This window comes from Ictidomys tridecemlineatus, chromosome 8 (assembly GCF_052094955.1).
Source record: "Ictidomys tridecemlineatus isolate mIctTri1 chromosome 8, mIctTri1.hap1, whole genome shotgun sequence".
In the NCBI taxonomy this organism is placed as follows: domain Eukaryota; kingdom Metazoa; phylum Chordata; class Mammalia; order Rodentia; family Sciuridae; genus Ictidomys; species Ictidomys tridecemlineatus.
Genome location: NC_135484.1, coordinates 109,220,794 through 109,248,522, shown reverse-complemented (window position 1 = coordinate 109,248,522; position 27,729 = coordinate 109,220,794). Strand labels below are relative to the sequence as shown.

Sequence of the window (27,729 nt, the reverse complement as noted above, 5' to 3'; positions counted from 1 at the left end):
GAGACTAAGGTGCTTCGAGGTCCCTTCCTTCGAAGAACCCCCAGTGCACAGGGGCTGACAGGCGAGTGACAAAACCACTTGCAGACGCGTGGACCCAACGCCCTAGTGAGGCGGGAAAGGGACAAGGTTTCTTCTCTGCTCGCCTCGCAATCACTAGCGGATGAATAGAGAGCGAGAGCGCAGCGAGATGTAGTGGAAGACCCCGGACTAGGTGGCCCTTAGGCTCTGCTTCCAAGTGGGCCTTGGTGGCTGCGGGGCCATGAGGACAAATTCATGCGGTGGGGCGCTCTAGGGTTGCCCAAAATTACCGGCTCAGGAAAACCATCTGAGGAGCTTGTTAATAACAAGACCCTCTCCCACGGTGAAGGCACTGGGACTGGGATGGCCCAACCAGGTGTTGCTAACCTGATAAATTTGGAAACCTCTGCGAATGCAGGCGACTTCCAGGGGTCCTCTCAGGATTATGCTCTTTATAAGAAACAATTCACATTAAAATAATTTATTTTTAATCAGTAAAACCCAAAGTGCGTTTTCCTGGCCTATTCCCTAGCTCACCGAAGGCCTCAAGAATAATTCTCTCACAAAAGTTCGCGTAACTCAGAGTCGTCGACGCTCCTCACCCCCAGTGCCGCTGGGCTTCCGAAAACCTGGGGGGCTCGCGCCGCCCCGCCTCTCGCCGACTCCCCGCCCCGTGACTACAAGTCCCATCCCACCCTGCGCTCGCGCACACGACGCCAGAGCAAGATGGCCGACACGGCGGCCGCAGCCGGGGCCGGCAGCTCCGGAACGGTAAGGGAAGGAGGCGCAGGGCTGAAGCCCAGAGAGTTGGGGCATTCTGTAACTTTGCCCTGACCTGGGCAACACGCTCATGCCCAGAAATCCAGCCCCACCAGGAGCTCTGAGAGGAGGAAGGTGTTTCAGGCCGAACGTCTCCCCCCCTCCTTAGGACTTGGCGACGGCCTCCTAAGTTGGTGGATCTGCATCTTGATTGGCCAATTCTCTGTTGGGTGGGTGGGAACCCGGAACACCTTCTGATTGGTCCAAAGAAGCCGTTTTCACCTTCTTATTGGCCATCTAAAGTTGGGAAGGATTCCGTTTCAAAATATTTAGCTTCTCTACATTTCTGTGCGATTATCCTTTGCCCTGATGTCTTCAGCTTTATGTGTTATTGTTTTATTTTTCCTTGCTAATGAAATAGTATAGAGATGGAACAAGAGAGAGATTATTTCTTTTGGCGGAAGTAGATTTATTCAATCTTTTCATACATGTTTCTTCAGCTATATTTTCTGATAATCTCTTAACACAGAAAGTGGGGGGGGGGGAAGCTGTTTTTCCTACTGGAGCGTTTTAGTTTGGAAGAAAGGTTATCTTTTATTTAGAGCACCCTGGGTGCTAAAGTATTACTTAGTTGGTCAAGATTTATAATTCTGAATATTAAGCATTGCTAAGTATTTAGCAAAAGAACTTTGGCTTGCCATTGATGATGTGGGAACTATGTGATTGTATCCTTGTCCTGTGGTTGAAAGTCTTCCCCCGCTCTCCTGCCAATTTCACAGAGATCAGGAAGTAAACAGTCCACTAACCCTGCAGATAACTATCATCTGGCCCGGAGGAGAACCCTGCAAGTGGTTGTGAGCTCCTTGCTCACAGAAGCAGGGTTTGAGAGTGCTGAAAAAGCATCTGTGGAAACATTGACAGAAATGCTGCAAAGCTGTGAGTACCAGGAAACACTAGGCTGTCTTCTAGTCAACCCAACATCAGATCTATGCCTTGTACTGCAATGGTGTTAGGACTTAAGGCAAAAGCGGGGGTGGGGAATGAAGTGGCTTACAGGCTTCAGAATCAGATAGGCTTGGGTATAAGTCATTATTATGTCCCTTAATAACTTAGGCAAGTCACTAAACCTCCCATACCTCAGTTTCCTCATTTGTGAAATGGGGTAATAAGTTGTACCTCAGGGAGTTGTGAGTATAAGTGAGATTTATATGTAAAACATTCTGAGATAGGAAAATTGTAAGCTCTTGATTATTCTCTTATTATTGTTATTTCTCTTTCTCTCCTTGCTTCCATCCATTTCTTTTTTTTTTTTCTTTCCTCTCTCTCTCTCTTTCTATCTCTCTCAGGGGGTTTGTATATGTTCCTAGGGATTAAACCTAGGGGCACTCTAACACTCCAGCCCTTTTTATTTGAGACATGGTCTTACTATGTTGCTGAAGCTGGCCTTGAATGTACCTCAGCTTCCCAAAAAGCTTGGATTATAGGCATATATCACTATGTCTGGCTTGTTTTTTTTTTTTTTAATTGGTTGTTCAAAACATTACAAAGCTCATGATATATCATCTTTCATAATCTGGCTTGTTTTAATCATTTTTAAGTGTACAATTCATTGGCATTAATTACATTCATCATATTGTGCAACCATCAATTCTATCCATTTCCAGAAGTTTTCATCATTTCAAACAGAAACTCTACCCATAAACAATAACACCCTATTTCTCTTTTCTTCTAATCTACTTTCTTTCTATATAGATTTGCTTTTTCTAGGCATCTCATATAAGTGGAATCTTAAAGTATTTGCCTTTTTGTGTCTGGATTATTTCATTTATTTTATTTCATTTGCCAAAAGAGTTTTCAGAGTTCATCCATGTTGAACATATATAAATTTACTTTCTTTTGAAGGTTGAATAATATTCTATTCTATGTATGCCTTACAATTTATCCATTATTTTGTCAGTGGAGAATAATTTTTCTCCACCACTTGGCTGTTGTGAACAATGCTGCTATGAACTTGGATATGTAAGTATCTCTAAGTCCCTGCTTTCAATTCATTTGGGTATAGACCTAGAAGTGGAATTGCTGCTTCACATGGTGATTCTATATTTAACTTTTTGAGGAACTGAGAATAAGACCTCATGCTTTCGATCCTCTCATAGACATTTCAGAAATTGGGAGGAGTGCCAAGTCTTACTGTGAGCACACAGCCAGGACCCAGCCTACGCTGTCAGATATTGTGGTCACTCTGGTTGAGATGGGTAAGTACACCCCAGTTTCAAATTCTTCCATGCAACTGAGTTGAGGTCATGAGAGAGGGGTGAGTCCTTAGGAGGCACCCATGTCAGCTGAGTGGTCTGGATTCCCTCATAGTTCTCCTGATGTGCTTTTACCATGAGAGAACTGGTCTAAGAGACCACCTAACTCCCTGTTGGGGGATTCCACTGTAGCTTCTTGTGAAGGACAGTACATTGGTTTGAGTGGGAGTTAAAGTCATTTTCCACACAATTACCCTCTTCCCGTACAAAGTTCAGTTGACTGGGCAGTGATTTGTTTTCTTGTCTCTTAGGTTTCAATGTGGACACTCTCCCTGCTTATGCAAAACGGTCTCAGAGGATGGTCATCACTGCCCGTAAGTGACTTTGAACTGAAATACTCAGTAAGTGCTCAGTTAATGCTTGCGGAATGAATTATTGTCTAGGTCAGGGGTCAGATTAGTAGCTGTTTCCTTGCTGCAGGCTCTCTTCCAATCTTTAGGGCTACTTCTAATCTATTTCTTGGCTTACAGGATTAGGATGTGAAGTTTATTTGCCAAAAAGAAAAGCCATCTCTGAGATATTGCTACAGTTCTTATGCTTTAGGTGCAGAAGAGTGAATGATGCTACTTGAAAAACATGAAAGTTGTTGTTCTTCCTTAGATCAAGGGTTGCTAAACCATGGCCTGTGAGCCAAATGCAGCCTGCTGCCTGTTTTTGTAAATAAAGTTTTATTGAAATTCAGCCACATTGATTTATTATCTGTGATTGCTTTTGTGACAGAGACTGTATGGCCACAAAATCTAACATATTTACTATGTGGCTGTTTAAACAAAAAATTTAGTGACTCAGCCTTAGATAAAACTGGGTGCCATGAACTGAACAGGAGCAACTAATTTGGGCTTGTAGGACTTGGGAAGAAATCACTGGATTTTTTTCCTTTAAAGTCACTTTTTCACATTGGCATCTTTTAAAGAACTCCTCTCACAGCATAGCAGCGGAAGGTGCCATTTCCAGCCCCCTTAGTAATCACTTATATGTATACTAACTTTCTCCAGCTGAGTGTATACCTTTGTTATTTGGGGTCTCTGAACAATTTGTGTGTGTGTGTGTGTTTGCTGGGGATTGAACCTAAGGCTTCCTGCATGTTAAGCACATACCCTATCACTGAGCCATGCCCCCCAGCCACCCTAGATTCTCTGAAAAAAAGAGTTAGTAACCCATCTAACTTCCTTCATTCTTCAGCATGCTCTTTAAGGTACCTGCTTTGGTCCTAGACACCAATCTACCTAAAAGATTGAGGGCAGATTATTATAGATGGTAATGTCAACCAAGGTCATCTAGCAATCCTGAACATTGTGGGGGTGATTTTCTCAGGTCCTTAAACCATCAGAGGCTTTTTATTGATAGAAATACAAGTGCCTGCTGTTTTGAAAATTGTGATCCAGTGAAAAAGGAGTTTAGACAGTGACCATAGTCTGTAGAAACCAGATTCTCAGTAGGAGGACTAATTACTTGTGATTGATTCTGTTGTAGCTCCAGTGACCAATCAGCCAGTGACCCCCAAGGCCCTCACTGCAGGGCAGAACCGACCCCACCCACCGCACATCCCTAGCCATTTTCCTGAGTTTCCTGATCCCCACACCTACATCAAAACTCCGGTGAGTGATGATGCCACACCGGGGACGGTGACTATGAAGCAGCGTTCAGGAGCAGTGGACTCTTGACTATCAATTCCTACTGTCTGTCTGCCTGGAATTCAGTAAATTGACTGGAATTCTGGTAAAAGAGCAGTTCAGAACTCACAATATCTTTCCCCATTGAGAAACAATATGACAAGTGAGAAAAATGTTCTCAGATTTGCCTCCAAAAAGTGTAACTAACAAAGATTGAAGCCAGAATTTGCCTGTTCCACCAAAACATTTGAAAGTACTTAACCACATAGAAATAAACTAGAAGGATATTCTACAAAATGTCATGGTCCGTATTTGGTGAGTTTATAGGTAATTTTGTAGTTTTTGTTTGTTTGTTTGTTTATTCCTGATGCTGGGGATCAAACTGATTTGGATTGTTTCTAAATAAGTTCACATTCTTATGTGCTAGGGGTTAGGACTTGAATATGTCTAAAATGTTCTTTATGAGTACGCAATTCAACCCATAACATTTTTTAACTCTTATAGTGTGTCACTGATGGTGAAAATATTATGTATATATTCTAATAAATACCTGTTTATTTTTATAAATATTATAATGTAATGTTGTACAAACATAATTCACATTAATAGATAATCTTGCAGGATACAGTGGTGTGTGGCAGTAATCCCAGTGTCTTGGGAGACTAAGGCAGGAAGATTACAAGTTCAAGTCTAGCCTCAGCAACTTAGTGAGACCCTGTCTCAAAAAATAAAAACAAGCCAGGCACGGTGGTGCACGCCTGTAATCTCAGCAGCACAGGAGGCTGAGGCAGGAGGATTGCAAGTTCAGAGCCAGCCTCAGCAAGTGAGGCGCCAAGCAACTCAGTGAGACCCTGTATGTAAATTAAATACAAAATAGGGCTGGGGATGTGGCTCAGTGGTCGAGTGCCCCTGAGTTCAATGCCCAGCACCCCCCAAAAAATTATAAAATTTTAAAGTCAAGGGATGTAGCTTAGTGGTAAAGCTTCCCTAAGTTCAGTCCCAAGTACCTAAACAAATAATTAAATAAATAATTCATTTTAATTTGGGGAAGATTTTAGTCAGAGAATTCTGTGTCTGTTTAAGTATGGATATGGGAACTATAGAGGTGACACACTTGAATTAACAGTGACATGTGGAAATGTTTCTGATTGCCTCCTTTACAAGCCTTGTCTCCATATCATGAAGAGTTCATACTTTCATGTCATTGTTAAAATATCTCTTTTGCCATGTTTTGGATAACTTCTTATTCAGATTAGATCTCGATTATTTTCCACAGTGATTGCCAGCAAGCTCATAATCAGAAGGAGTGGCATCTGTCATTTTCTTGTTCATTTGCAGCACTCAGGATAACGTCTTCAGCCTGTTTTTCTTAAGGGAATCTTTTGGAGCAATGTGTCCATTTTGAGAGGGTGAATTTAAGAAAACAGGATAGTACAATCTGCAAATCCACATGGCAGCCACTCATATAATGCAGGATGTCATATTACACTGATGGAACTGAAGGTCCCTGTCACAGCTCCCTGGGGGGACTCCCATTATTCCTTAAGGTTGTGTCTCTTACACTTGAGACCAGCTGTCATAGGCACTGAATGAAAGCCGGAGCCAGCTCTATTGTAATCATTTGCACGTTTCTTAATTTTTAAGATTACAAATAAATATTTATGTGGTTATACCATCATCTCTCTATCCCTTCACTGTGCTCTGGAGATCTCTACAGTAAATAATGGCCGTGGGTCATTTTGAGGGGTGGAAGGACCTAGCAACAGCAAGTCAGGGACCCATCAGAGCAGAAGGGTACCTCAGCTTACCCGGTGTCTTTGCTGTTCTCTTGTAGACCTACCGTAAGCCTGTGTCGGACTACCAGGTCCTGCGGGAGAAGGCTGCATCCCAGAGGCGCGATGTGGAGCGGGCACTCACCCGGTTCATGGCCAAGACAGGCGAGACCCAGAGTCTCTTCAAAGATGACGTCAGCACATTCCCATGTAAGAGTTGCTTCCTCTGTGGACCCTGTCTTTGTCATTTGAGATGATCATGCCATCTTTCTTTTCTGTTGGCTTGGTGGGGAGAAATGAATAAGCTTTTGTCTTTCTCTCTGATGGCAGCTTATTCTTCAGATTCCTGGCTCCTTTTCTCCACTCTTAAGAGCCTGTCTCTATCTGATAACTTCAAAACAGAAATGCCTTTGTGGGATTATTTGCTCAAGGTACATTGAGTTTAGGTTTCCACAAGGGTGGCTGAGCCCTAGGACTCACAGAGACTCAGGGGAGAAGTGGCAGCCCAAGAAGGAGAAGGAGCACCGGCATCTGGTGCAGTTGCCTGCATAACACCCTTCCCCAGGTTCCATCTCATTTAACTTTGCGTCTCTGCACTATTTGGCCTTTTTGAATAAGTTCCTCATCTCTACAGGAAGCTTCAGTTTATACAAAAATAAACAGGGAGATTGGGTGATTCATTGATTCAACAGGCCCTTAGCACCGAATGCCTACTAGGTGCCCAGCTCTGGAATAATAGCAGCTGACATTACCAAGTGCCAGACACTTCTGATGATTTCCTATACATCATCCCATTCAATCTCATGAGCCTATAGGTTAGGAACTGTTATTATCACCACCTTTGTAGGATCCGCAGACTTATAAAGAAGAGCAATAAGTAGCTAACTCAAGGTCAAGGGCTACTATGTAGCATTGAATCCTAGTTCCTTATGGCTGCCTGATCTATTTCTTTTTTTTTTTTTTTCTGAAAGAGAGAGAGAGAGAGAGAGAGAGAGAGAATTTTAATATTTGTTTTTTTAGTTATCGGAGGACACAACATCTTTGTATGTGGTGCTGAGGATCGAACCCGGGCCGCACGCATGCCAGGCAAGCGCGCTACCGCTTGAGCCACATCCCCAGCCCTGCCTGATCTATTTCTGATCCACAGTAAAAATAATTTTTTAGTAGCTCCTGATAATCACGTTCTTCCATAAAATATACAGAGACTCACACTTAATTTTTATTTTTTAAACTTTATTTTATCAGTTTACTTTTTTATGTGGTGCTGAGGATCAAACCTAGTCGAGGTCGAACACATGCTAGGCAAGTGTTCTACCACGAGCCACAACCCCAACCCTTAATTTTTATTTTTAAATTTTAAATTTTTATTTTTTTGGTATTGGGGATTGAACCCAGGGATGCTTAACCACTGTATTTATTTAGAGACAGTGTCTCACTGAGTTTCTTAGAGTCTTACAAAGTTGCTGAGGCTGAGTTTGAACTTGCCATCCTCCTATTTCAGCCTCCTGAGCTGTTGGGATTATAGGCTGTTTACCTGTTTTTTGAGACAGGATCTCACTGTGTTTTTCAGGCTGCTCTCAAATTCCTGGGCTCAAGCAATTCTCCACCTCAGCCTCTCTGGGTAGCTGGGACTACAGATGTACTACCATATCTGGCTAATTAGTATTGTTTTGTTTTGTTTTTTGTGGTGCTGGGGATTGAACCCAGGCCCTTGTGCATGCGAGGCAAGCACTTTACCAACTGAGCTATATCCTCAGCCCATTAGTATTGTTTTTAAATCAATTTCTTTCTTTTATCCTCATTGCTTTTTGGAAGGATAGAAATTCCCACTCACCATAAATGTCTTTTAGATCCAGGGAAATACTCACCCTTGGAGTTCTTAGGTCCTTCAGGCGGAAAATATCAGTGCTCTGCTGTAGAAATGTGGCTTCAAGGGGTTAACTGACCTTGGGTATAAGATCACAAAGCCAATGCATTGCTGAGATTCTGCTGATAGCCCCAGTTCCGTCTGATTTCAGTTTTCCTTGCTAAAAATTGGCTCTCAAGTTGGGATTGCTTGAGTTGGGATCCCACTCTGCTATTTTCTGTGTTTGAGAAAGACAACCTGTCTGTGTGTTGGGTTCCACATCTGTCAAATGGGATGATAGTTGTGCTTATGTATCAGTGGGAACAAGGATTAAAGATGGCATATGTAAAGCCACAGGGCATTGCTGGGCCCGTTCTGTACGTGTTTGGAGCACATGAACCAGTGTTACCTGTGGGTGCTGCCCGTCGTTTCGCTGTAAGGCTCCGGGAAGGCTACAGGGACTCCCTGTCAGTGGAATCATGCTTTCTTCCACTTCCCCAGTGATTGCTGCCAGACCTTTCACCATCCCCTACCTGACAGCTCTTCTTCCATCTGAGCTGGAGATGCAGCAAATGGAAGAGACAGATTCCTCGGAGCAGGATGAGCAGACGGACACAGAGAACCTCGCTCTCCACATCAGCACGGTGGGTCCTGTCTTCTGCCTGCCTCAGAGTTCCCCCCAACTGGCCCATCCAGTCCTTGGCCTGTCACCCTGGGATAGGCCCATGATGATCCAGGTGTAACCTGATCTCCAACTGGAGAGACATATCCATGTCCTGGGAATTCACTCATTCATTCAACAAATACTGAATGAGCACCTGCCAGGCCAGGCTCAGGTCCAGGTTCTGGGGAATTAGAAGGAAGAAATACAGACAAACTTCATGGAGCTAAGGAAAAATAGGAAGTGAAGATGAAGATGAGGGAGTACAGGATTAGAATTTGATATCTGCTACACCACAGTGAATCCCACCATCATGTGTGTCCACTAGACTGGGCCCCTGATTAGAATAAGAGCTAGTCCATGCATGTATAACTTTATCAAAATGGACTCTACTGTCATGTGTAACTAAAAAGAAGCAAAAAAAAAATAAAATTGATATTTGAATAAAGACCTAAAGAGATCAATGCCTGCTCCCATCTGGGGGTAGAGTTTTTCAGGCAGTGAGACCAGTAGATGCAAAGGCCCTGAGGTGGAGGCCTAGCTGTTGAGCTGAGCAGCAAGGATGCCAGAGTGGAGTGGACGAGGGGGAGGCAGTGGATGAGGTTGGAGAGCTCATGGGGGACTCAGACTTACAGGGTCTTAAACATTTTATTAAACATTTTTGCTTTTACTCAGTAAGATGGGTGCCAGGGAGATAATGAGCAGAGGAAGGTTGGGATCTCATGGAGGTTTGTTAACAGAATCAATCAGGTTGGAGTGTTGAGGGTAGACCACAGAGGGCAGAGCGGAAGCCAGAGAGCCGCTGGAAGGCTGTAGCAATAAGCTGAGGGATGGCGGTAGGGGCAAAAGCAATGAAACCACCAGGAGATCATTTGGTCAAATTCTAGATTCTTTACAGAGCAGCACCAACTGGTAGAACAGATGTGAGATGTTGGAGGTGGAGAGAAAGTGAAAGGTGGCTCCAAGATTTTTGCCTGAACGACAGGAAACAGGGAGTTGTCTGCAGCCAGATAGGGGAGACTGATGCTGCATGCTGTCTGGGTGGCAGTCAGGTGCTCAGGTGCAGATGTGTTGAGCTTGAGATTCTTATTAGACATGAACCTGATGATGTCAGGTAGAGAGCTGGGTCCAAATGTTGGAGTTTGAGGAACAGTTATGGCTAAAGATGTCAATTTGGTTGTCATGTAGGTGGACTCAAACCATGACAGTAAATGAGCTTTCCTAGGAAGCAAATGAGGACTAGAAAGAAAAGGAGCTGAGTGCAGTGGCACACACCTGTAACCCCAGCAACTTGGGAGGCTGATGCAGGAGGGTTGCAAGTTGAGGACAGCCTCAGCAGCTTAGTGAGACCCTGTCCCATAATACAAATAAAAAGGGCTGGGGTTAGCTTGGTGGCAGAATGCTTGCCTAGCATGCATGAGGTCCTGGGTTCAGTCCCCACCACTGCAAAGAAGAGAAGAGGTGCATTGACCAGGCTGTGGAGCTGTCCCCTACTTCGTGGTCATGATGAGGAGGAAGTAGCCATGGAGACTGAGCTGGCTCAGCCAGAGAGGTGAGAGGAGAAGCAGGAGAGGACAGGTCTTGGAGGCCAAGGGAAGGGAAAATTTCAGGGAGTAAAGAGCCATCAGCTGCTTCCTGAGCTGCAGTTACAGTAACAGGACTGCAAATTTGACCATTGAATTTGGCAATGTGAATGTAGTTTTTGACCATGATAAGAGCAATTTCAGTAAGAATGAGAGTAAGGCCCTGGCATTAATTCACAGAGAACAGGAGAGAACTTGGAGTCAATGAATATAGACTTGTACTGTCCATTACTAGCCACATGTGGCTTTTTAAATTAATTAAAGTTAAATAAAACTAACAACCAATTCCTGCCCAGGTACAGTGGCACATGCCTATAATCATAGCGACTCAGGAGGCTGAAACAGGAGGGGGATTGCAAGTTCAAGGCCAAAAAAACTTAGCAAGGCCTTAAGCAACTTAGTAAGATCCTGTTTTAAAATGAAAAATAAAAATGGCTGAGAATGTGGCTCAGTGCTAAAGCATCCCTGGTTCAATCCCCAGTACCAAAAAATAAATTATTTTGAGTCTCACTAGCCACCTAGGGTTGGAGGCCACTGTACTGCACAGCACAGATATGGAGCATTTCTGTCATCACAGGAAGTCCTGTTGGACAGTGCTAGCACAGACAGTTTCTAGGACTTTTGCTGTAAAAGGGGGAAGAGAGAGATGGAGAGGTGACCAAAGGAGGGGAAACATTAAGGAATTTAGAGAGGTATTTTTGTGGCATTTTTATTTATTTATTTATTTATTTATTTTTAAGAGATTGAGACAGAGAGAACAAGAGATGGGGGCCCTGGCAGGAGAGAGTTTTTTTTTTTTTTTTTTTAAAGAGAGAGTGAGGGGGAGAGAGAGAGAGAATTTTTTAATATTTATTATTCAGTTTTTCGGCGGACACAACATCTTTGTTTTATATGTGGTGCTGAGGATCGAACCCGGGCTGCACGCATGCCAGGCGAGCGCGCTACCATTTGAGCCACATCCCCAGCCCGCATTTTTATTTTTTAAGGTGGAAGAAAGAGGGCTGGGGATGTAGGTCAGTGGTACAGCGCTTGCCTAGTGTGAGGCCCTGAGTTTCATCCCCAGCCCTGCTGAAGAAGGGCCTGTTGTGGACTGATGGGAGTGCTCTAGTCTCAGAGTCGGACTCTGATGCCGGACAGAGTGAAGCATTACAGAATTGGTGGGTAGGAGGGATACGCTCCAGCGCCCATCAGGGGACTAGCTACCACATGGATATTCCCTGCCTGGGATAGCGGATAGTGTGTGTGGGCAGAGAGAGGGTAAGGAGATGTGGTAGTCAGAGCTCGTTTTAGGCTGTACTTTCTTTTCAGGTTAGGGATGTGCCATTCTTGGCAGGTAAAAGAATGAGACTCTTCTCTTTTCCTGCATCTTGAGAGAAAGTGCCAAGCAGAATCCTAGAGCTGCTGGAGGCAGTAACGCATTCAAGGCTCCCAGGGTCCTTCTGTTCAGACTACTAGTTCAGCTATCCTTTAAAATTGCCCTGTCTGGAGCCTTAGGGGACATAGTTAGACTGAAGGCCCCTCCTGCTCTAAGGTGGGAGGCACCAGACGGCAGGAGCAACTTCAGTTTGCAAGTGAGATGTGCTCACTGATCTTTGCTGAAGATCATCCTTGCTTGAACATACATGTTCCTTCAGTGTTGACTGATCCCTTTCAGAATTAGGCTGGAAGGTCACGGCTTTAAAGCAGTGGAACTTGTTATTTTATACTTCTGTTTTGAACTCACCTTATGAGGAGGAGGCCTCTAAGCTAAGCAAATACCACCAGACATTTGTAAGTACTGGATAGTTAAAGGGCTCACAGACGTGTTGCCTAACACAGGTTGTTACATGAGGTAGGTTCCTGTGGTAAGGGAACCAAGGCTGCCTGAGGACCCCAGGCTACAAAGAGTCAAACATCCGGCAAGTAGCACAGCCTGGATATGAAGCCATGACAGTCTGCCCCAGGGTCACGTCTTTCTCCTCTTTGCTGTCTGTACTCCTCTTTCTCCTCTTTGCTGTCTATACTCCTGGGGCAGACTGTCATGGCTTCATATCCAGGCTGTGCTACTTGCCGGATGTGTGACTTTAATTGTGTTAACGGATACCTGAGTCTGTGTCTTTACAAGTGCACATCAGAATGGGAACACCAACCTCAAGGGGATGAGAGCCTGAGATAAAGTGAGCTAATGTATGTCAGGTGCCTGGCACATGGTGGCTCACAGCACACATCCTTCTCTCTCCTGCGGTTTTAGGTTGTACAGCCCCAAGCTCTTCTGTACAAAGTAAAATAGAGACTTGGAGACTAAGATTCTAGCAAGAGTTTATATGTAGGCATTTATTCTTATTTTGTTGGATTGGGAAATATAATAATATGTTTCAAAATTCAGAATGAACAAAAAAGATGTATAATGACATTCCTTCCTCTCATTCTGTCCCTCCCAACAAAGCATCTGTCTCTCCAATCTCTTGTGTATCCTTCTAGACATTGGGTGTTTAAAATTGTTTTAAACAGGACTGGAGTAGTGGCTCAGTGGTAGAGCACTTGCCTGGCATGTGTGAGGCCCTGGGTTAGATCCTCAGCACCATATATAAATAAATGAATAAAATAAAAGATCCATTGACAACTAAAATACATTTTTAAAAAAATTGTTTTAAACACAAACAGCAGATCACAAATGGTCTTCCCATTGTTTTTTTTACTTTGTGGCTGTATGTATCTTGGTGTATAAAGAGCTCCTTCATTCCTCGCAGTTTCATTTATGGATGTAATAATGTAATGAGTCCACTATGGACATTTAGGTGATTTTCTGTCTCTAGCATTCACTGATATTGTTTAAGCAAATTAAATAACCAGTGTTTTAAATTATTCTTTTATCTGTTGAAGACAGTGCATTTGTAGGATTATTGATGAGGAGTAATTACTTTGTTTAATCTAGTTCTGATTTTTCCATGTACTTGAACATAAAGAAGCTGTTCATTTTTGTTTTTTGTTTTGAGGGGCTTCTGGGGATTGAACTCAGGGGTACTCAACCCCTGAGCCACATTACCAGCCCTATTTTTTGTATTTTATTTAGAGACAGGGTCTCACTGAGTTGCTTAGTGCCTTGCCATTGCTGAGGCTGGCTTTGAACTTGCAATCCTTCTGTCTCAGCCTCCCTAGCTGCTGGGATAACAGGCGTGCACCACCATGCCCAGCAGAGCTGTTCATTTTAAAATAGTACATGATTTTTTTTCTCTCATACATTTGAACTTGTTGCCTTGTGCAGGCAATCCACATGTCTAAACTTTTGTATGAAAATTTGAACCAGTCATGCACTCAACAAATGTTTACTTTGTACCTAGTACATGCCAGGTATTCTTCTGCTCCTTGAGATAAAGCAATGAACAAAACAGACAAAACCTCTTTTAGGAGTCTGTGTTTGGCAGTGGAAGAACAAAAATAAACATAATATGTAATTAAGTCATTAAGTAGCATATTAAAGATGAAAGTGCCTTGGACGAAATACAGTAGGGGAAGATCCAGGGTGAGGATATAGGTTTCCGTTTTAAATGGGGTGCTTAGGTAGATCACCGAGAAGGCTATATCTGTGCAGAGGCTTGGAAAAGGTGAGGGTTGTGGATATCTGGAGAAGAGTGCCTGGCAGAGGGTGTGGCCGGTGCAGAGGGCCTGAGAAACAGTGGCTGAGGCAGATCCAAGGAGAATTGGATCAGATGGGCCTCATCAGCTGCTGGGAGGGGTGGGGGTTATGGGAGGATATAGAGGAGAGACATTTTTGAACTTCTGAAAGCATCACTCTGATTGCCCTGAAGGGTGTGGACATGAGAGGAGGAGGAGCCCTTAGAAGCTGGTATAGTGTGTCAGGGGTCACAGCAGAGGTGGTGGAAGTGGTCAGATTCTGCCTGATCTGAAGGTCTGAATCCTGGAGGATTCCTAACACACTGGACAGAGGATGTCAGAGAACAAAAAGAAACAAGCATGGCTTGAATGCTTGGAAGGGTGGAGAACACTGAGAGCTGTTTGGTGAGGGAACATTAGGCACATTGAGCATGCGATGCTGACCAGCACCTGTATGGAGGTGGCTGGAGGAGCTGGAGGTGGGCTTGGAGTTGTCGGCATGGGAGTGGTAGTGACAATCATGAGACTGGAAGCAGTCACCCCAGAGCAGGGGGTCCTGAGAGCTTGCAGGCCTTTGCCTGTGTCTGACCTTTGCAGGTTCAAGGAGATTCTGACAGACCCTTCTGCTCCCTTGCTTTTAGAACTCTCTGGGTCAGTTGGATGTTTTACTTGGATCCACTACCCCTACTTTTCCCCATCTTGAGGCTGCCTGTCCCTGAAAGGGACAAGAAGGTGATTACTTCCATCAGCTGTATGTGGAAGATACAGAGCTGTCATCCTGCTCTTGTGGGACATAAGGAGGAAAATGGAGGGACCTTCATTACCCTCCAGCATGGTCCCAGGGGTAGCTTTTCAGCACCGTTGGCTGCGTCATCTCCTGTGTTAAAACACACTTAAGACACAGTGAAGTGACCTTCCAATAACTTTGGGGATAGGATGTTGATGGTAAAGAAATGATAGGATGAAGGCAGATGCCACTCAGTCAGGCCATCAAGAATTTCAGAGCCGGGCGCTGTGGCACACACCTGTAATCCCAGCAGCTTGGGAGGCTGAGGCAGGAGGATCAGAAATTCAAAGCCAACCTCAGCAAAAGCGAGGTGCTAAGCAACTTGGTGAGACCCTGTCTCTAAATAAAATAAACAAAAGATGGGGATGTGGCTCAATGGTCAAGTGCCCCGAAGTTCAATCCCAATATCAGCGTCCCCCCCCAAAAAAAAAGAAAGAAAGAAAAGTCAGGCTGGGAGCTTCATGTCTATGGTAGACCTGGCTGTGGGCAGATCTTGTGCCTGGCATCAGGTCTGTCAAGAGCTAGGTTGATCTTGAAATACTCTCTTTGAAGAGGGTCTTCAGAAAGTCCAGAATATCCCCAGGTTGCATTGTGGTCCCACTTGATTGAACAGTGGAGAGGGCAAGCATGTGGGCCATACAGGGAACTGGCTCCCTCGGGACAATCCATGGTTTAGAGTATGCAGTAGAACCTAGAAACCATCCAATTTCTCCAGGCCCAGTAAGCTGAAGACAGGTGACCACACCCTGGGTCATCTATCCCTTGAGAACCATCTGTTAATTTTGTGCTACCTGGTCACTGTGCTCTACTCTGCTGTCTGTTTTGATGGCATTCCTCTCCTGGTTGAGGTTGGTGAGGGCTTCAGCCTCCAATTGCAGAAAAAGAATCTCTGTGATTTCTTCTTCTTATGAAACCCTTGATGTGTCACCAGGGGGCGCCATCCAACCAGCTTCTGGTCCCTCCAGAAGGAGAACACTTCTGTCCTTCTAGGTCAAATTTTTGGTATGATTTTTCCCTCTGCCCCTGCAGCCTCACTTTTAAAAACATGCAAAACAGAGAAGAGTATAAATTAGAAAAGGAGAACAATCACCCTTACTCCCAGGACAGTTTTTAAAATTTCAGGTTATCACCTTTTTTTCCTACATGTACACAATTGTGATTTAACTGGAATCGTACTGAAAGTATGTGGACTAAACATTTTCCTCAAAAAATAAACAATAAAAACTGCTTTAGGACTGAGGTTGTAGCTCAGAGGTAGAGCACTCGCCTAGCATGTGTGAGCCACTGAGTTCGATCCTCAGCACCACATAGAAATAAATAAATAAAAATATGCACCTACAACTAAAAAGTAAATGTTTTTTTAAAAAAAAACTGCTTTATACTCAAGAGGCAGAAGCAGAAAGATACAAATTCAAGGTCAACCTGGGCAACTTAGCCAGACCCAGTCTCAAAATAAAGTAAAAAGGGATGAGAATGTGGCTCAGTAATAGAACAATTTTCTAGCATGTGTAAGGCACTGGGTTTGATCTCTGGTACTGCAAAAAGAGAGTAATAATGATATTTTTGTTAAAGGAAAAACTATGAGTCACTGGTCATAGACCTTAAAACATGCAAAACAAAGGAGAGTATAATTGATGAGGTACACATGATGGTACCTGCAGGCTCTGAGCTTTGCCTTGGGAACCCTCAGGACCGGAGAGGTTTCAGCTATGCTGGGAGATGGTTGTTGATACCATGTTGTAAATTCCAGAAATTACTTTGGGGAAAAATCTGTTGATTTCTTTTGGTTCTGGCCTAGGAGTACCCTGTGCCTGTGGCCTGTGTCTCCCAGTCCTGCAAGGCATCCAGGGTGAACTCCCTTTTCTTTATCTCCCCACTGGGTTGGGCTTCTTCCCTGAAGCTTTGAAATTGTTGCTGCAACTCCCTGCCTCTCCCAGGCCTCCATTCTCCCTAACTCATGTCCCCGCCTCTCGAGGGGTTCTGGATCCACTGTTGCTCCACTGGGTCAAAGCCAACAGTCTCTTCTCCTGGCAGAGTTGGCCACTGCCTGGGCCTCAAGTGCACCTGGGGCAGAGATAGGAACATTGGAAAGAAGGCAGCTCTTGGCCTTCTTGTTTCCCAGTCAAAAGAGACGCTAATGGTAGTTCTTGTGACGGGCACAGTCTCTTCCCTCATGCCGTTGGTGTTTTGCTTTATTTCGGCTTTTGCTCAAAGGATGATTCTGGAGCCGAGAAGGAGAACACTTCTGTCCTGCAGCAGAACCCCTCCTTGTCGGGCAGCCGGAATGGGGAGGAGAATGTCATCGATAACCCCTATCTGCGACCCGTGAAGAAACCCAAGATCCGCAGGAAGAAGTGAGTTGGAGACCCAGGTGCAGAGAGTCTGCCTCAGCCAGCTTTTGTGTTTCTTGGTGGGAAGGAGGCTCCCAGTGGGTTTAACACCACTCTGGTGAGAGAAAATATTTTCCCTTTGCCTCTCCTTACTCCCACGTGCACTTCTCGTTCCATAGTGCTTGAGTGTCCTGCAGCCTGGTGACCGCCCCTCACAGCCCTGGTGCGGGTTCCCGTAGGACAACAGGAAGGGCCCCACCAAGCAGGCTCCCTGCTTCTTCTTCTTTCTAGGTCCCTCTCGTGAGCTGAGAAAGAAGCCTGGCTTGTACAGAGATGCGGATTCCACTCTCCTGGGCAAGTAAAAACCTCTGGAGGACAGAAGAGAGAGTGACCTCCTTGTGGCCAAACTGCAGCTGCAGGATGTGATGGGCCATGATTTTAATAGCAGACCTTATATTCAGATTATCTGTTTTCACCGGATGTTTGGTTGAGGACAAAACAATAGTAATAAGGAGACTTTCTTAATCCAAAGGGCCATACTGCTACCTGCTAGAGTGTGGCAGCAGCTGGTCACTTCATTTATCATCACAGGATTTGATTCCTTTGCAACCTGGAAGAACAGGGAAAGTGGCAGGAAAAGAAAGGGTCCTTTGCTGCTTTGCTTACTGCCAGGAGGACTCCTTGCCCTGTGTATATTTCAGGATATCTGGCTTCTTTTTTTTTTTTTTTTGACTCGTGAACAATTACGGCACCAATTCGTCAACCCAGAACCTCATTCTTATTTCCCTCCTCACCTGGGTTGCTCATGCTCTCTGAGCTGATGGAAAGTAACTTTATACTCCCTCATAATGATGGAAGCAGGAGGACCACACATCACAGCTTTGACGTGGGGCTGGCAGAAGTCAGGAGCTGTGAGCAGATATGTTAATGTCCAGGACAATGACACATCAGGGCAGTGCTGATGCTCTGGCCAGCAGTTGATAGAGTTCCCCAAAGCAGGGCCATCCTGAGAGATTTGCCGTTTATTGTCCCTCTGTGGAATGTATGCTTGGAGAACTACCCAAGACCTCTCCCCTCCTGGGAAAAAAGTCTTCCCTGACAAGAGCCTGGAGTGTGGGCTATGTCACACTGTGACTTAATCAAGGAGCCATAGATTCTAAACAATAGGAAAAGGATGTAGCAGGCCAGGGTGGGATTTTGAGGCCTGGCTTGGCCTTGTATTCCACAAGCTGAGAGAGGTGGCTGAGACTAGAAGACTGGCATGGACCGGAGGGCGCTGACAGAAGCAGGCTGGGAGGAGCCTGCAGCCTGTGCAGAGGTGTTCTCCAAGGAGCCAGGCGGAATCTGCTCACCCTCTGCCTCCTGGGAGAGAAGACTTCATCCTTGATGTACCCTACAGAGCAGAAAATAAGTTTTTAAAGAAGATGCCAGGCAAGTTGATATCCTTTGGCTGGTCTCGTAAGGGAGATTGTAAAACCAAATGCAAGGAAGAAAAATGCCAGGGATGCCCGAAAGCTAACACAAGAAGGGCACGATGCTCCCAGGGTTAGAGTTCTGAGGTCCATGACATGACTTCTGTGGCCACTCGGCTTCCACAATCTTTTATTTTATTTTATTTTTTCCTCTTCATAGTCTGGGGCTGGACCTAGGCCCTTGCGCATGCCAGGCAAGTGTCCTACCACTGAGTTGTGTCCCCAGCCTCCAGTCATCCCTGAATTTTCTATTCCTTTGGTGAATTTGGAAACTTGAATAACTTGACAGTTTGGTGGAGACTTTGTCCTCTAAACTCAGTGTTCTCTAGGACATTCTGTCCCTTTGCCTGGAAGGAGACAGACGCTTGTCAGGAACTGAAGAGGATATGATAGTGAAAAAAAATCAAGATTCCTCGACTCTGGACCAGATAGGAATTCGTCAGGTTTGTAGAGACCTCAGGCTCTCAGCAGAAAGCACTTAGCCTGAGCTTATGTGCAAACCCCCTCCCTTGTGGGAGTCTGATCACCCTTGGCATTTGGCCTAGTGAGTTGAAATACAATCCCCAGGTCAGGCTAGGACTGACCCCAGCTTACCTTTTGCCCTGCCTTCTGGAGCAGTCACCCCAGTAAGCATTTCTGCAGGTCCGCAGTCACCCTCACTGTCCCAAACAAACACCTGTTAAATGCCATTGTGCTAAGGGACAAGGTGGGCATTGGAAAAGGGGGCTGATTCTGCCCTTGAGATTCCAGAGGCTGCAGTGCTGTGACTGTTCCAGAGGAACCGCTGGGAGAGGAACAGACCACTTAGACGCCGGCCCTGCTGCTGTCGCTAGGTAGAAACTGCATAATCCTCAATGTGTATTTATAGATCTCTATTTTTTAATGATTCTGTGGGACCTCTAGAAGGGAGAAGGTAGTAAACAGAGATAAATGAAGAGTGTGATTTATGAAAGACCCATGATAAAAATTCATAATAAAGCTTTGTAAAGAAACAGAACCATATGTTTTGAGTTTGATTTGTGCTCAGAAGTTACAACAACACATAGGCTACCAGCTGATAACTAGGTTTAGCCCTTTTGTTGTACCACGTACCCCTGGGAACTTTTATGTTGGAAATTTTCAAAAACAAAATTAGAAAGTATGAGAACCCCTAGATAGTCTTCACCCAGCATCAACACTTTGTGTCATCTATTTCTTCCACTTTTTCCTCTTTATCCTTTCTTCCTACACTATTTTTTTTTTTTTTTTTGCTTTGCCATTTTGTTTTGTTTGGGACTGGGGGTCAAACCCAAGGTCTCATGCGTACTAAACCTGGGCCGTACCACTGAGCCATACCCCAGCTCCTTGGAGTATCTTTTAAAGCAAATACCAGATCTGTGTCATTTAATCTGTAAATGTGGGTCAGTGTGCATCTCTGACAGATTTTTCTTTAAATTTTACTTTTGAAATAGTCACTGGAGGGCTGGGGATGTGGCTCAAGCGGTAGCGCGCTTCCCTGGCATGCGTGCGGCCCGGGTTAGATCCTCAGCACCACATACCAACAAAGATGTTGTGTCTGCCAAGAACTAAAAAATATATATTAAAAATTCTCTCTCTCTCTCTCTCTCTCTCTCTCTCTCTCTCTCTCTCTCTCTCTCTCTCCCCTCTCTCACACTCTCTTAAAAAAAAAAAAAGAAATAGTCACTGGATGTTGAAGAGTAGTATATAAAGAGGTCTTGTGTGCCTCTAACCTCACCCAGTTAGTTTCCTGCAGTGGTGGTGACTCATATCTAGTGCGATATCAGAACCAGGATATTGGCCTGGCACAGTAGTGCACACCTGTAATCCCAGCTGCTCAGGAAGCCGAGGCAGGAAGATCACAAGTTTGAGGCCAGCCTAAGTAGCTTAGGCCATGTCTCAAAAAGGACTGGGGATGTAGTTCAGTGGTAGAGCGCCCCTGGGTTCAGTCCCCAGCACCAAACACACAGAACATTGACTGGTACAGTCTACAGGGCTCATTCAGATTTATGTGTGTGTGGTTTTGTCATGCATAGATTCATGTAATCATCCCAAGACAGAACAACAAGTCCCCACAGTTCTCCCTCATGCTCTATAACCATAGCCATCTCTCTTCCCCATCACCAACTCCTAGCAACTGCTACTCTCCTCCACCTCTGTCATTGAAACAGTAGCACTTAACTGGGATCAGAAGGTGTAACCTTTGGAGGTTGGCTTTTTTCATTCAGTGTAATTCACTTGAGAACCTTCTAGGTTGTATCAATGGTTCGTTTCCTTTCATTGCTGGTAGCATCCCAGGCACCTGGTTTCACCTTTGTGCATTGTGAGACCTTTGGGTTGTTTCCAGCTTGGAGCTTTTATGAATAAAACTGCTAAAACACTTGTGTGTGGTATTTGTATAAACATTAGTGTTCTTTTCTCTGTAATAAATATCCAAGAATGCAATTCCTGGGTCCTATAATAACTAGGTCCTATAATAACTATAATAACATTTTTTTCTACAGTGTCTGTACCATTCCCACCAGCAATGTAAGAGTGATCTAGTTTGTCCACATCCTCACCAGAATCTGGTGTTATCTTTATTTTTGGTTTGGGGCGGGGGGACTGAATTCAGGGACACTTGGCCACTGAGCCACATCCCCAGCCCTATTTTGTATTTTGAGACAGTCTCACTGAGTTGCTTAGTGCCTTGCTTTTGCTGAGGCTGGCTTTGAACTCACGATCCTCCTGCCTCAGCCTCCTGAGCTGCTGGGATTACAGGCATGTGCCACCATGCTTGGCCTATCTTTATTTTTTTATTATAGCCATTCTGATACATGTGTAGCGATACATGATGACTTTAATTTGCATTTTCCTAAAGGCTAATGTTGAACACCTTTGTTGTACTTATTTGCTGTCTATTGTTTGGTGAAATGTGTGGGGATTTTGCCTGTTTTTTTTTTTTTTCCTTTCTTTTTTTAACATGGGATCTCACCGTGTTGCCCAGGCTGGCCTCAAACTCCTGGGCTTGCTATCTTCACACCTCAGCCTCTGGAGTAGCTGGGACTACATGCATGCACTACTGTACCTGGCTGCCCATTTTCTAATTGGATTGTTTTGAGATTTCTTTATATAGTCTGTATACAAGAATTTTGTTGGATATGTTGTTTGTAATTTCTCTCACCCTGTATCTTATCTTTTCATCTTTTTCATAGTCTTTGACAGAATGAAAATTTTTAATTGTACTGAAGTTCAAAGAATGGTATTTTTGGTGTTGAGTCTAGAAACTCTTCATGGAGCCCTGGGTCCTGAAGATTTTCTTTCTTTTCTCTTGGTAGTACTGGGGATGGATTGAACCCAGGGGAATGCAACCACTGCACTGCATCTCCAGCCCTTTTTGTTTTATTTTTAGACAGGGTCTAAGTTGCTAAGCCTGGCCTCAAACATGCAAAACTCCTGCCTCCTGAGCCAGTGGGATTATAGACATGCCACACACCTGGCTTAAAAGCTCAGCCTTGTACTGTAACCCTCTGCAGCTGAGGATGTGGAGGCCCATCAGGGTCAGTAACTTGGCTGCTGAGTAGCATGGCTGTAGTCGCACCTGAGCCTTTAGCTCCAGGTTCATGGTCTTTACCTTTGGTGCTATCCCACTGCAGTGTTTGGGATTCTGCTCCTCTGATGCATGGAGCATTTCTGTGTGCGTGGCAACCTCATCATGCACCCAGGCACTGATTGACCTGGTGGGAGGAGAAAAGGAGCTGGATGTGGGCCCCATTAAAGGTCAGGGAGGCATGCTGCAGCTGCACGCCACGGACTGCTCTTACTCCTTTCTGGGCTGTGTCAGTGAGGGGACAGACCCCTTCCTGAAAGGTTTGGACCCATTTATGAATGATGACTGTGTAGCAGGTGATTAAGCTGACCTGGTGTGTGGAGACCGAGGACCTCATCAAGGGAAATGCCAATGGCCTCTCACTGTCCCTTGGGGCCCCTAGCAGAGATGAGCTGAGCAACTGCCCATCTGATCCAGGATGGCCTTTGTACCAGTTTAAATGGTGTGTTCCCATGAGTTAGGCTGCCCTAACAGAAGTCCCCATGTAGAGCGTCTTGAGAAGAGTGTACGCTGTCTGGAAGGTACAGGCTGGCACCAGGATCTGGTGGTGTCCAGGCTCCTGCGCCTCTGGGCTCCTCCATCACCTGGGTGCTGCTCGCGTCCTCAGGGTGCAGGTGGAGTTACCCCTCTCCACCTCCGCCTTCCAGACACGAGAAGAAGGAGATGAAGTGTATGTGAAGGAGAACTTTGGCCTTCTGCTAAGAGCAAGACCTAGAAATGCCCTGTCCCTGTCCCAGGGTCCCACCCAGCTGTAAGGGAAATGAGGAAATGTGATCTTTAGCTGAGTGGCTCTAGGTAAAATTTGGGAGCCCTGCCACCACGGGGAGAAGAAAGAATGGATTTGTGAGACAGTGGCAATCTGCTGAAAATGAGGTTTGGGGCAGATGCCAGGAAGGCCTTGCTGGGATGGGCAGCAGGCTCTTCACAGACACCGACTTGGCCCTGCCAGCTCTTCAGCCAGTCCCAGAGGCCAGCAGTCAGGCGCCCCACCAGGATGGGGCCCTCAGGTCCAACCAGCGCCTTCCTCTGACGTGTGACAGCATTGGCTGCTTCTCCCTTCTTCAAGGTTGTTCTTTTGGCTTCTGTGACACTATCCACCCTTCCTTGTTCTACCTCTTGCCCTGCCTGCCCTCCTTCTATTTGCTGGCTTCTTCCTCCAGCTTGTCTAACTCCTCAGGGTCCCAAACACCCCATCTCTGCTCACAAGGAGATGGTTCTTATACTCCCCCTGTGGCTACCACCACCTAGGAGGCCTCAGGGTACAGCGGCCTGTAGCTTTCTCTGTACAGATCTCTGTGGTCACACACTTATTTATTTTATTATGTCTCTGGTCACACTTTTAATACAACGTGGTCAGATTTGATTTTACTTAACCTTTCCCCTCAGCCACTTCCGTTCTGCAGCTTTCCCATTTCAGACAGGTTAGAAACAGGATGACAACGACCGCTCCCTTGTCAGGACCGCAGGCCTGGCAGTGTGGCCTCAGTTCCCAGTGCATAGAATGAGCAAAACACTCCAGGGTCATCTTATTCATTCATAGCCAGACAGTGATGAAATTCTGCCCCCTTCTTCCTCACCGATCTCATGTTGCCTTGCCCAAATGTCACAGCGGCCACCTCCCTAATGGTCATCAGCCTGGGTCCCCTCAGCCCCATCTTTCTACAAGCCCTAGTTTGCTCGCTCCCCTGCAGTGGGACCTGTAGGTCCTCCTCTGTTTTCCTCTCCCATGTCCAAACCACCCAATCAGGCTGTTGAGGTCCTCGGCCAGGTGGTTATTTCTTTTGGAGAACTCGTTTTCCTCTAGCGTATTCAACAAACATGGATCTAGCGTCTTCTGAGTATGCCAGGCACTGTTCCAACTCTTAGGATACCGTGGTGAGCAAGACAGACGTGGCCTTTGCCTATGGGGAATTCATTCCAGTGGGAAGACATTCAAAGACAACAAACCCAGAGCCATCCGAGGTTGCCAAGAAGTGCAACGCATGACAGCAGGGTTCCCGCCTTGGGAGAAGCCCCTTATCACTGTTGCCCAGGCTGCATTTGAGCTCGGGTTGCATTAGAGCCTGTCCTCCAGCCCCCCAACCTCTCTCCAGATCAGATTGATCCTCCCTTTCTCCAGACACTCATTTAACATACACCTGGTGAGCTGCCACCATGTGCCAGTGGTGACACAGAGGCTGAGGTGCCTCAGAGAGTGTCAAGGGTCCCTGTCTTCCCTGAACTTGTGGTCTAGTGGGGGACAGCTCACAACAGACATGAGTTGCCAGATGGAGACCTGAAAGGAAAGAGACGGCCTGGGTTGGATGAATTGAGGAAGGTTTAATAAAAGGGTTACCTCCAAAGGTGAGGGCAAGGTACAGGCTTCGTGTAGACCCTGGGCTGGGAGCCTGCAGAGGGAGAGTGTAGTTCCCAGAACCCTTGGAGACACCTGTGCAGATCCAAGGTTTGGGTCCAGGAGCTCAGACAGCTCGCAGCAACCCTGCCTCACCCTCTTGTCCCCCTGTCCAGTGTGGCCTGCTCTTTGGCCAGAAGGCGTGGCTCCATTGTTTCAGGCCCTATAAGCAGCCATGCCCAGGGTAGAGCAAGGGGTGACTCTGGAGGTGCCAGAAAAGGAGAGATTGACTTATGGTGGGAGCAATAGAAAGTGCTAGTTGCTGCAGGGTTTGTGATTTTAGACCAGCAGAGCCTGGATGGGGCCAGTCTCGAGGGGGAGCATTCCCGGGGGGAATAACAGCAAGGCCCTGGGTCTGAGGAAGGAAGGTGCTTGCTACTAGACAGCAAGGCCACCTGCCCGAAGCAGAAGGAGGTGGGGGGCAGGGAACTGGGGCCAGGCCAGGTAAAGCCTCTCGTGCCTGTTAAATGGCTTTGGTGTTATTTAGAGGGAGATGGGTAGCAAGAGAGTGACAGGAGTGGACTTGGGAGCATTCTGGCTCCCAAGGGGAGAAGGAGGGGGGAGGGCAGATGCTGTTTCTCTTACAGTTAGTTTGGCACATAGTTTGGCATTTGCCAAACCCCCTTCAGCAGGGGGCAGCTAGCCACCCTGAAACTGGGGGGAGATTGGTCCTGGCCCCAAGGGAGCTGACCAGCTGAGCACAGCTGCTCACCAGAGCCTGAGCCCTGAGCCCCAAGGGAGAGGGAGGAGACACAAACCGAGGGTTACCTGATGGCTCCCTTCCCCTGGGAGTCAGCCGTGTAGTCAGGGAGACGGATAAACACACAGGCACAGGAACCTGTTTAACTCTGCTGACCAAGACAAAGGAGAAGAGCTGTCAGAGGGTTGGCCTTCAGGACTGAGGCCTGAAGCCTGTGCTGAGATCCAAATGGGGTGGGGTTAGCAAATGAGGATGCAGTAAAGGTAAGGAGAGGGGAGGTGGGAGGGCAGGGCAGGTGGGGCACGACCTGAGCCAGCCTTGGAGGACTCAGCCATTGGTCCTGCCCAGCCCCTCAGACTCCTGTGTCCCTCTTGTAACATCTTCTCTTTTGAGGCTGGTTTGGTGGCTGTAACAAGTCTTCTCCCTTATAAGGCTGGCAGAGCTTCCCCCAGGAGCATTGACCCTCAGATTGTACCCTGGCTACGTGGGGGTGGGGAGGGGACCTTTCAGTCAGCTCTAAATCAAGGCTGGCCAGGAAAGGGGTCGCTGGAGCTGATGGGCCTTTCTGCACCTTCCTCTGGTTGGTCTTTCCTGTGGAGGTCACCTGGGTCTAGCCTTGGAGCCCCTCCACCCAACACTCCCTCCAGATGGTCTCCAGAGGCTTTTGTTTTTGTTTTCTGTTTTTGGTGGTGCTGGGGATTGAACCCAGAGCCTGTGCATGCTCAAGCAGTGGATCCTCAGAGGCTCTTAGTGGGAGCTTTATGGGTACAAGAGGTCCTTGTCATAATATGCCATGGTGAAAGAGCCCTGGGGCCCCAAATTCTAATCTTTCTTTTTGGGCTTTGGTATGCATTCATTCGTGACTTTTCCCCAGCCACTGATAGCAGGTTTATCCTTCTTCTGTTTTACTCAGGCTCGTACCGAAACAAGATTCTAATTCTCTGACCCTCAACTGACAGTGCCCAGCTGCAAGTGAGGGGCAGCTGGCCCAAGGGTAAAGATTTGCCATGGACCCTCTCACCCCTGGAAACAAATTCAAGGTATCTTTCTTCATCTTGGTGCTTAGGACTTACCTTCATTTCCATTTTATGGCAAGTTTTTTCCTTTGTTAAAAAGTTATTTAAATTAGATAAAAAATGTTTAAGTGTAAAATTTAAAAGACAGAAAAAGATATATGGGGTAGCTAAGGCTCCCCGTCCTCCTGTTTCCCAGACTCTCAGGCCTTGTCTTTGGAGGCTCCTGGTGTGTTGCCATCAATACGACCTTCATGTATTCTCTGTGCATCTAATACAAATGCTCTTATATATTTTCTCCCTTTATACACCATGGCAGCCGTTGTAGAAACTCCCCATGCTGCCCCCTGGCATGCTTCTCAGTGTGCCTTCCATGTTAATAATAAAGAACTTTTCTTTGTTTCTTGGCTACATAATGCTGCGCGCACAGTAGGGCGCCACTTTCATTCATCAGTCCCCAGTGATGGACCTTTGGGTGGTTCCCAGCCTTCTGCCACTGCACACATTGATGCATGTCCTCTGCTCTATGTGCCTACTAAGTGTGGAAAGATCGATGTCACCCAATTCTCAGAATATGCTCCAATTTATGCTCTTGTCAAGTGCCTGCTTCCTTGCCACCCCAGTGTCTTGGGACTCATTGAATTTTGCTAGTCTGATAGGTAGAAAATGGTATGTTGTTGTGGTTTCATTTAAGTGGCGCTAAGAGTCCCCCCATGCCTTCTGGGTACTGAGAATTCAACCCAGTGACTCTCTACCACTGAGCTACATCCCTAGCCCTTTATTTTATTTTATTGAGACGGGGTCTCACTAAGTTGCCCAGGCTGATCTCAAACTCAGGGTCCTCCTGCCTCACCTTCCTGAGTAGCTGGGATTACATGTGCACACCACCTGCCTCTTTTCTGTTCCTTTAATAGTGACAAACAAGTGTGTGTGTGTGTGTGTGTGTGCACGAGCATATGTTGGATAAGGGTGACTGTGCAGGATGATGACAGTCACGGGGCTGCACCTAGATTCTCAGCCTTTGCAGAGGCAGGTGCAAGAGTCTTTCTGGGCTGGGATTTCAAGAAGAACATTCCAGGGCTGATGAAGCAATTGAGTTAAACTTTGAAATTGACTGAGGCAAGCAAAGAAAGGAAGGAAGAACATTCTAGACAGAAAGAAGAGAGAATAGCACGAAGGAACAGCAAGGACGAGTGTGGAAAGGAAGGCTGAAGATAGACTCGGGCCTCCTCAGCCTCACTGAGGTGCATTTTGATCTTATAACAGTAAGGGGGGCAGACGAGAAACCATG

At 46.0% G+C, this 27,729-nt stretch overlaps 1 protein-coding gene across 2 annotated transcripts; it reads left to right on the top strand.

Moving 5' to 3' along the window:
• The first annotated feature begins 635 nt into the window (after positions 1–635).
• Positions 636–26,840, top strand: Taf8 (TATA-box binding protein associated factor 8). 2 transcript variants are annotated; one of them, XM_005318694.4, is made up of 9 exons: positions 637–789; positions 1,557–1,713; positions 2,934–3,032; positions 3,341–3,403; positions 4,563–4,687; positions 6,537–6,684; positions 8,822–8,964; positions 17,160–17,299; positions 17,567–19,744. In XM_005318694.4, exons 1-9 carry the CDS (start codon positions 745–747, stop codon positions 17,577–17,579), a joined length of 933 nt encoding a protein of 310 aa, XP_005318751.1. In that variant the 5' UTR covers positions 637–744; the 3' UTR covers positions 17,580–19,744. The 2 variants fall into 2 exon arrangements, with proteins under 2 accessions (XP_040138584.1, XP_005318751.1); XM_040282650.2 differs by lacking the exons at positions 17,160–17,299; positions 17,567–19,744 and adding an exon at positions 26,339–26,840 and having other exon boundaries at positions 636–789.
• The last annotated feature ends 889 nt before the right edge of the window (positions 26,841–27,729 follow it).

What these genes read in the sequence shown, in the direction of transcription:
- Taf8 (XM_005318694.4), top strand. Translation starts at nt 745, where the DNA reads ATGGCCGACACGGCGGCCGCAGCCGGGGCCGGCAGCTCCGGAACG. An exon ending in GGTCACTCTGGTTGAGATGG is followed by an intron (nt 3,033 to 3,340) that starts GTAAGTACACCC and finishes CTTGTCTCTTAG; the next exon opens with GTTTCAATGTGGACACTCTC. An exon ending in GAGGATGGTCATCACTGCCC is followed by an intron (nt 3,404 to 4,562) that starts GTAAGTGACTTT and finishes ATTCTGTTGTAG; the next exon opens with CTCCAGTGACCAATCAGCCA.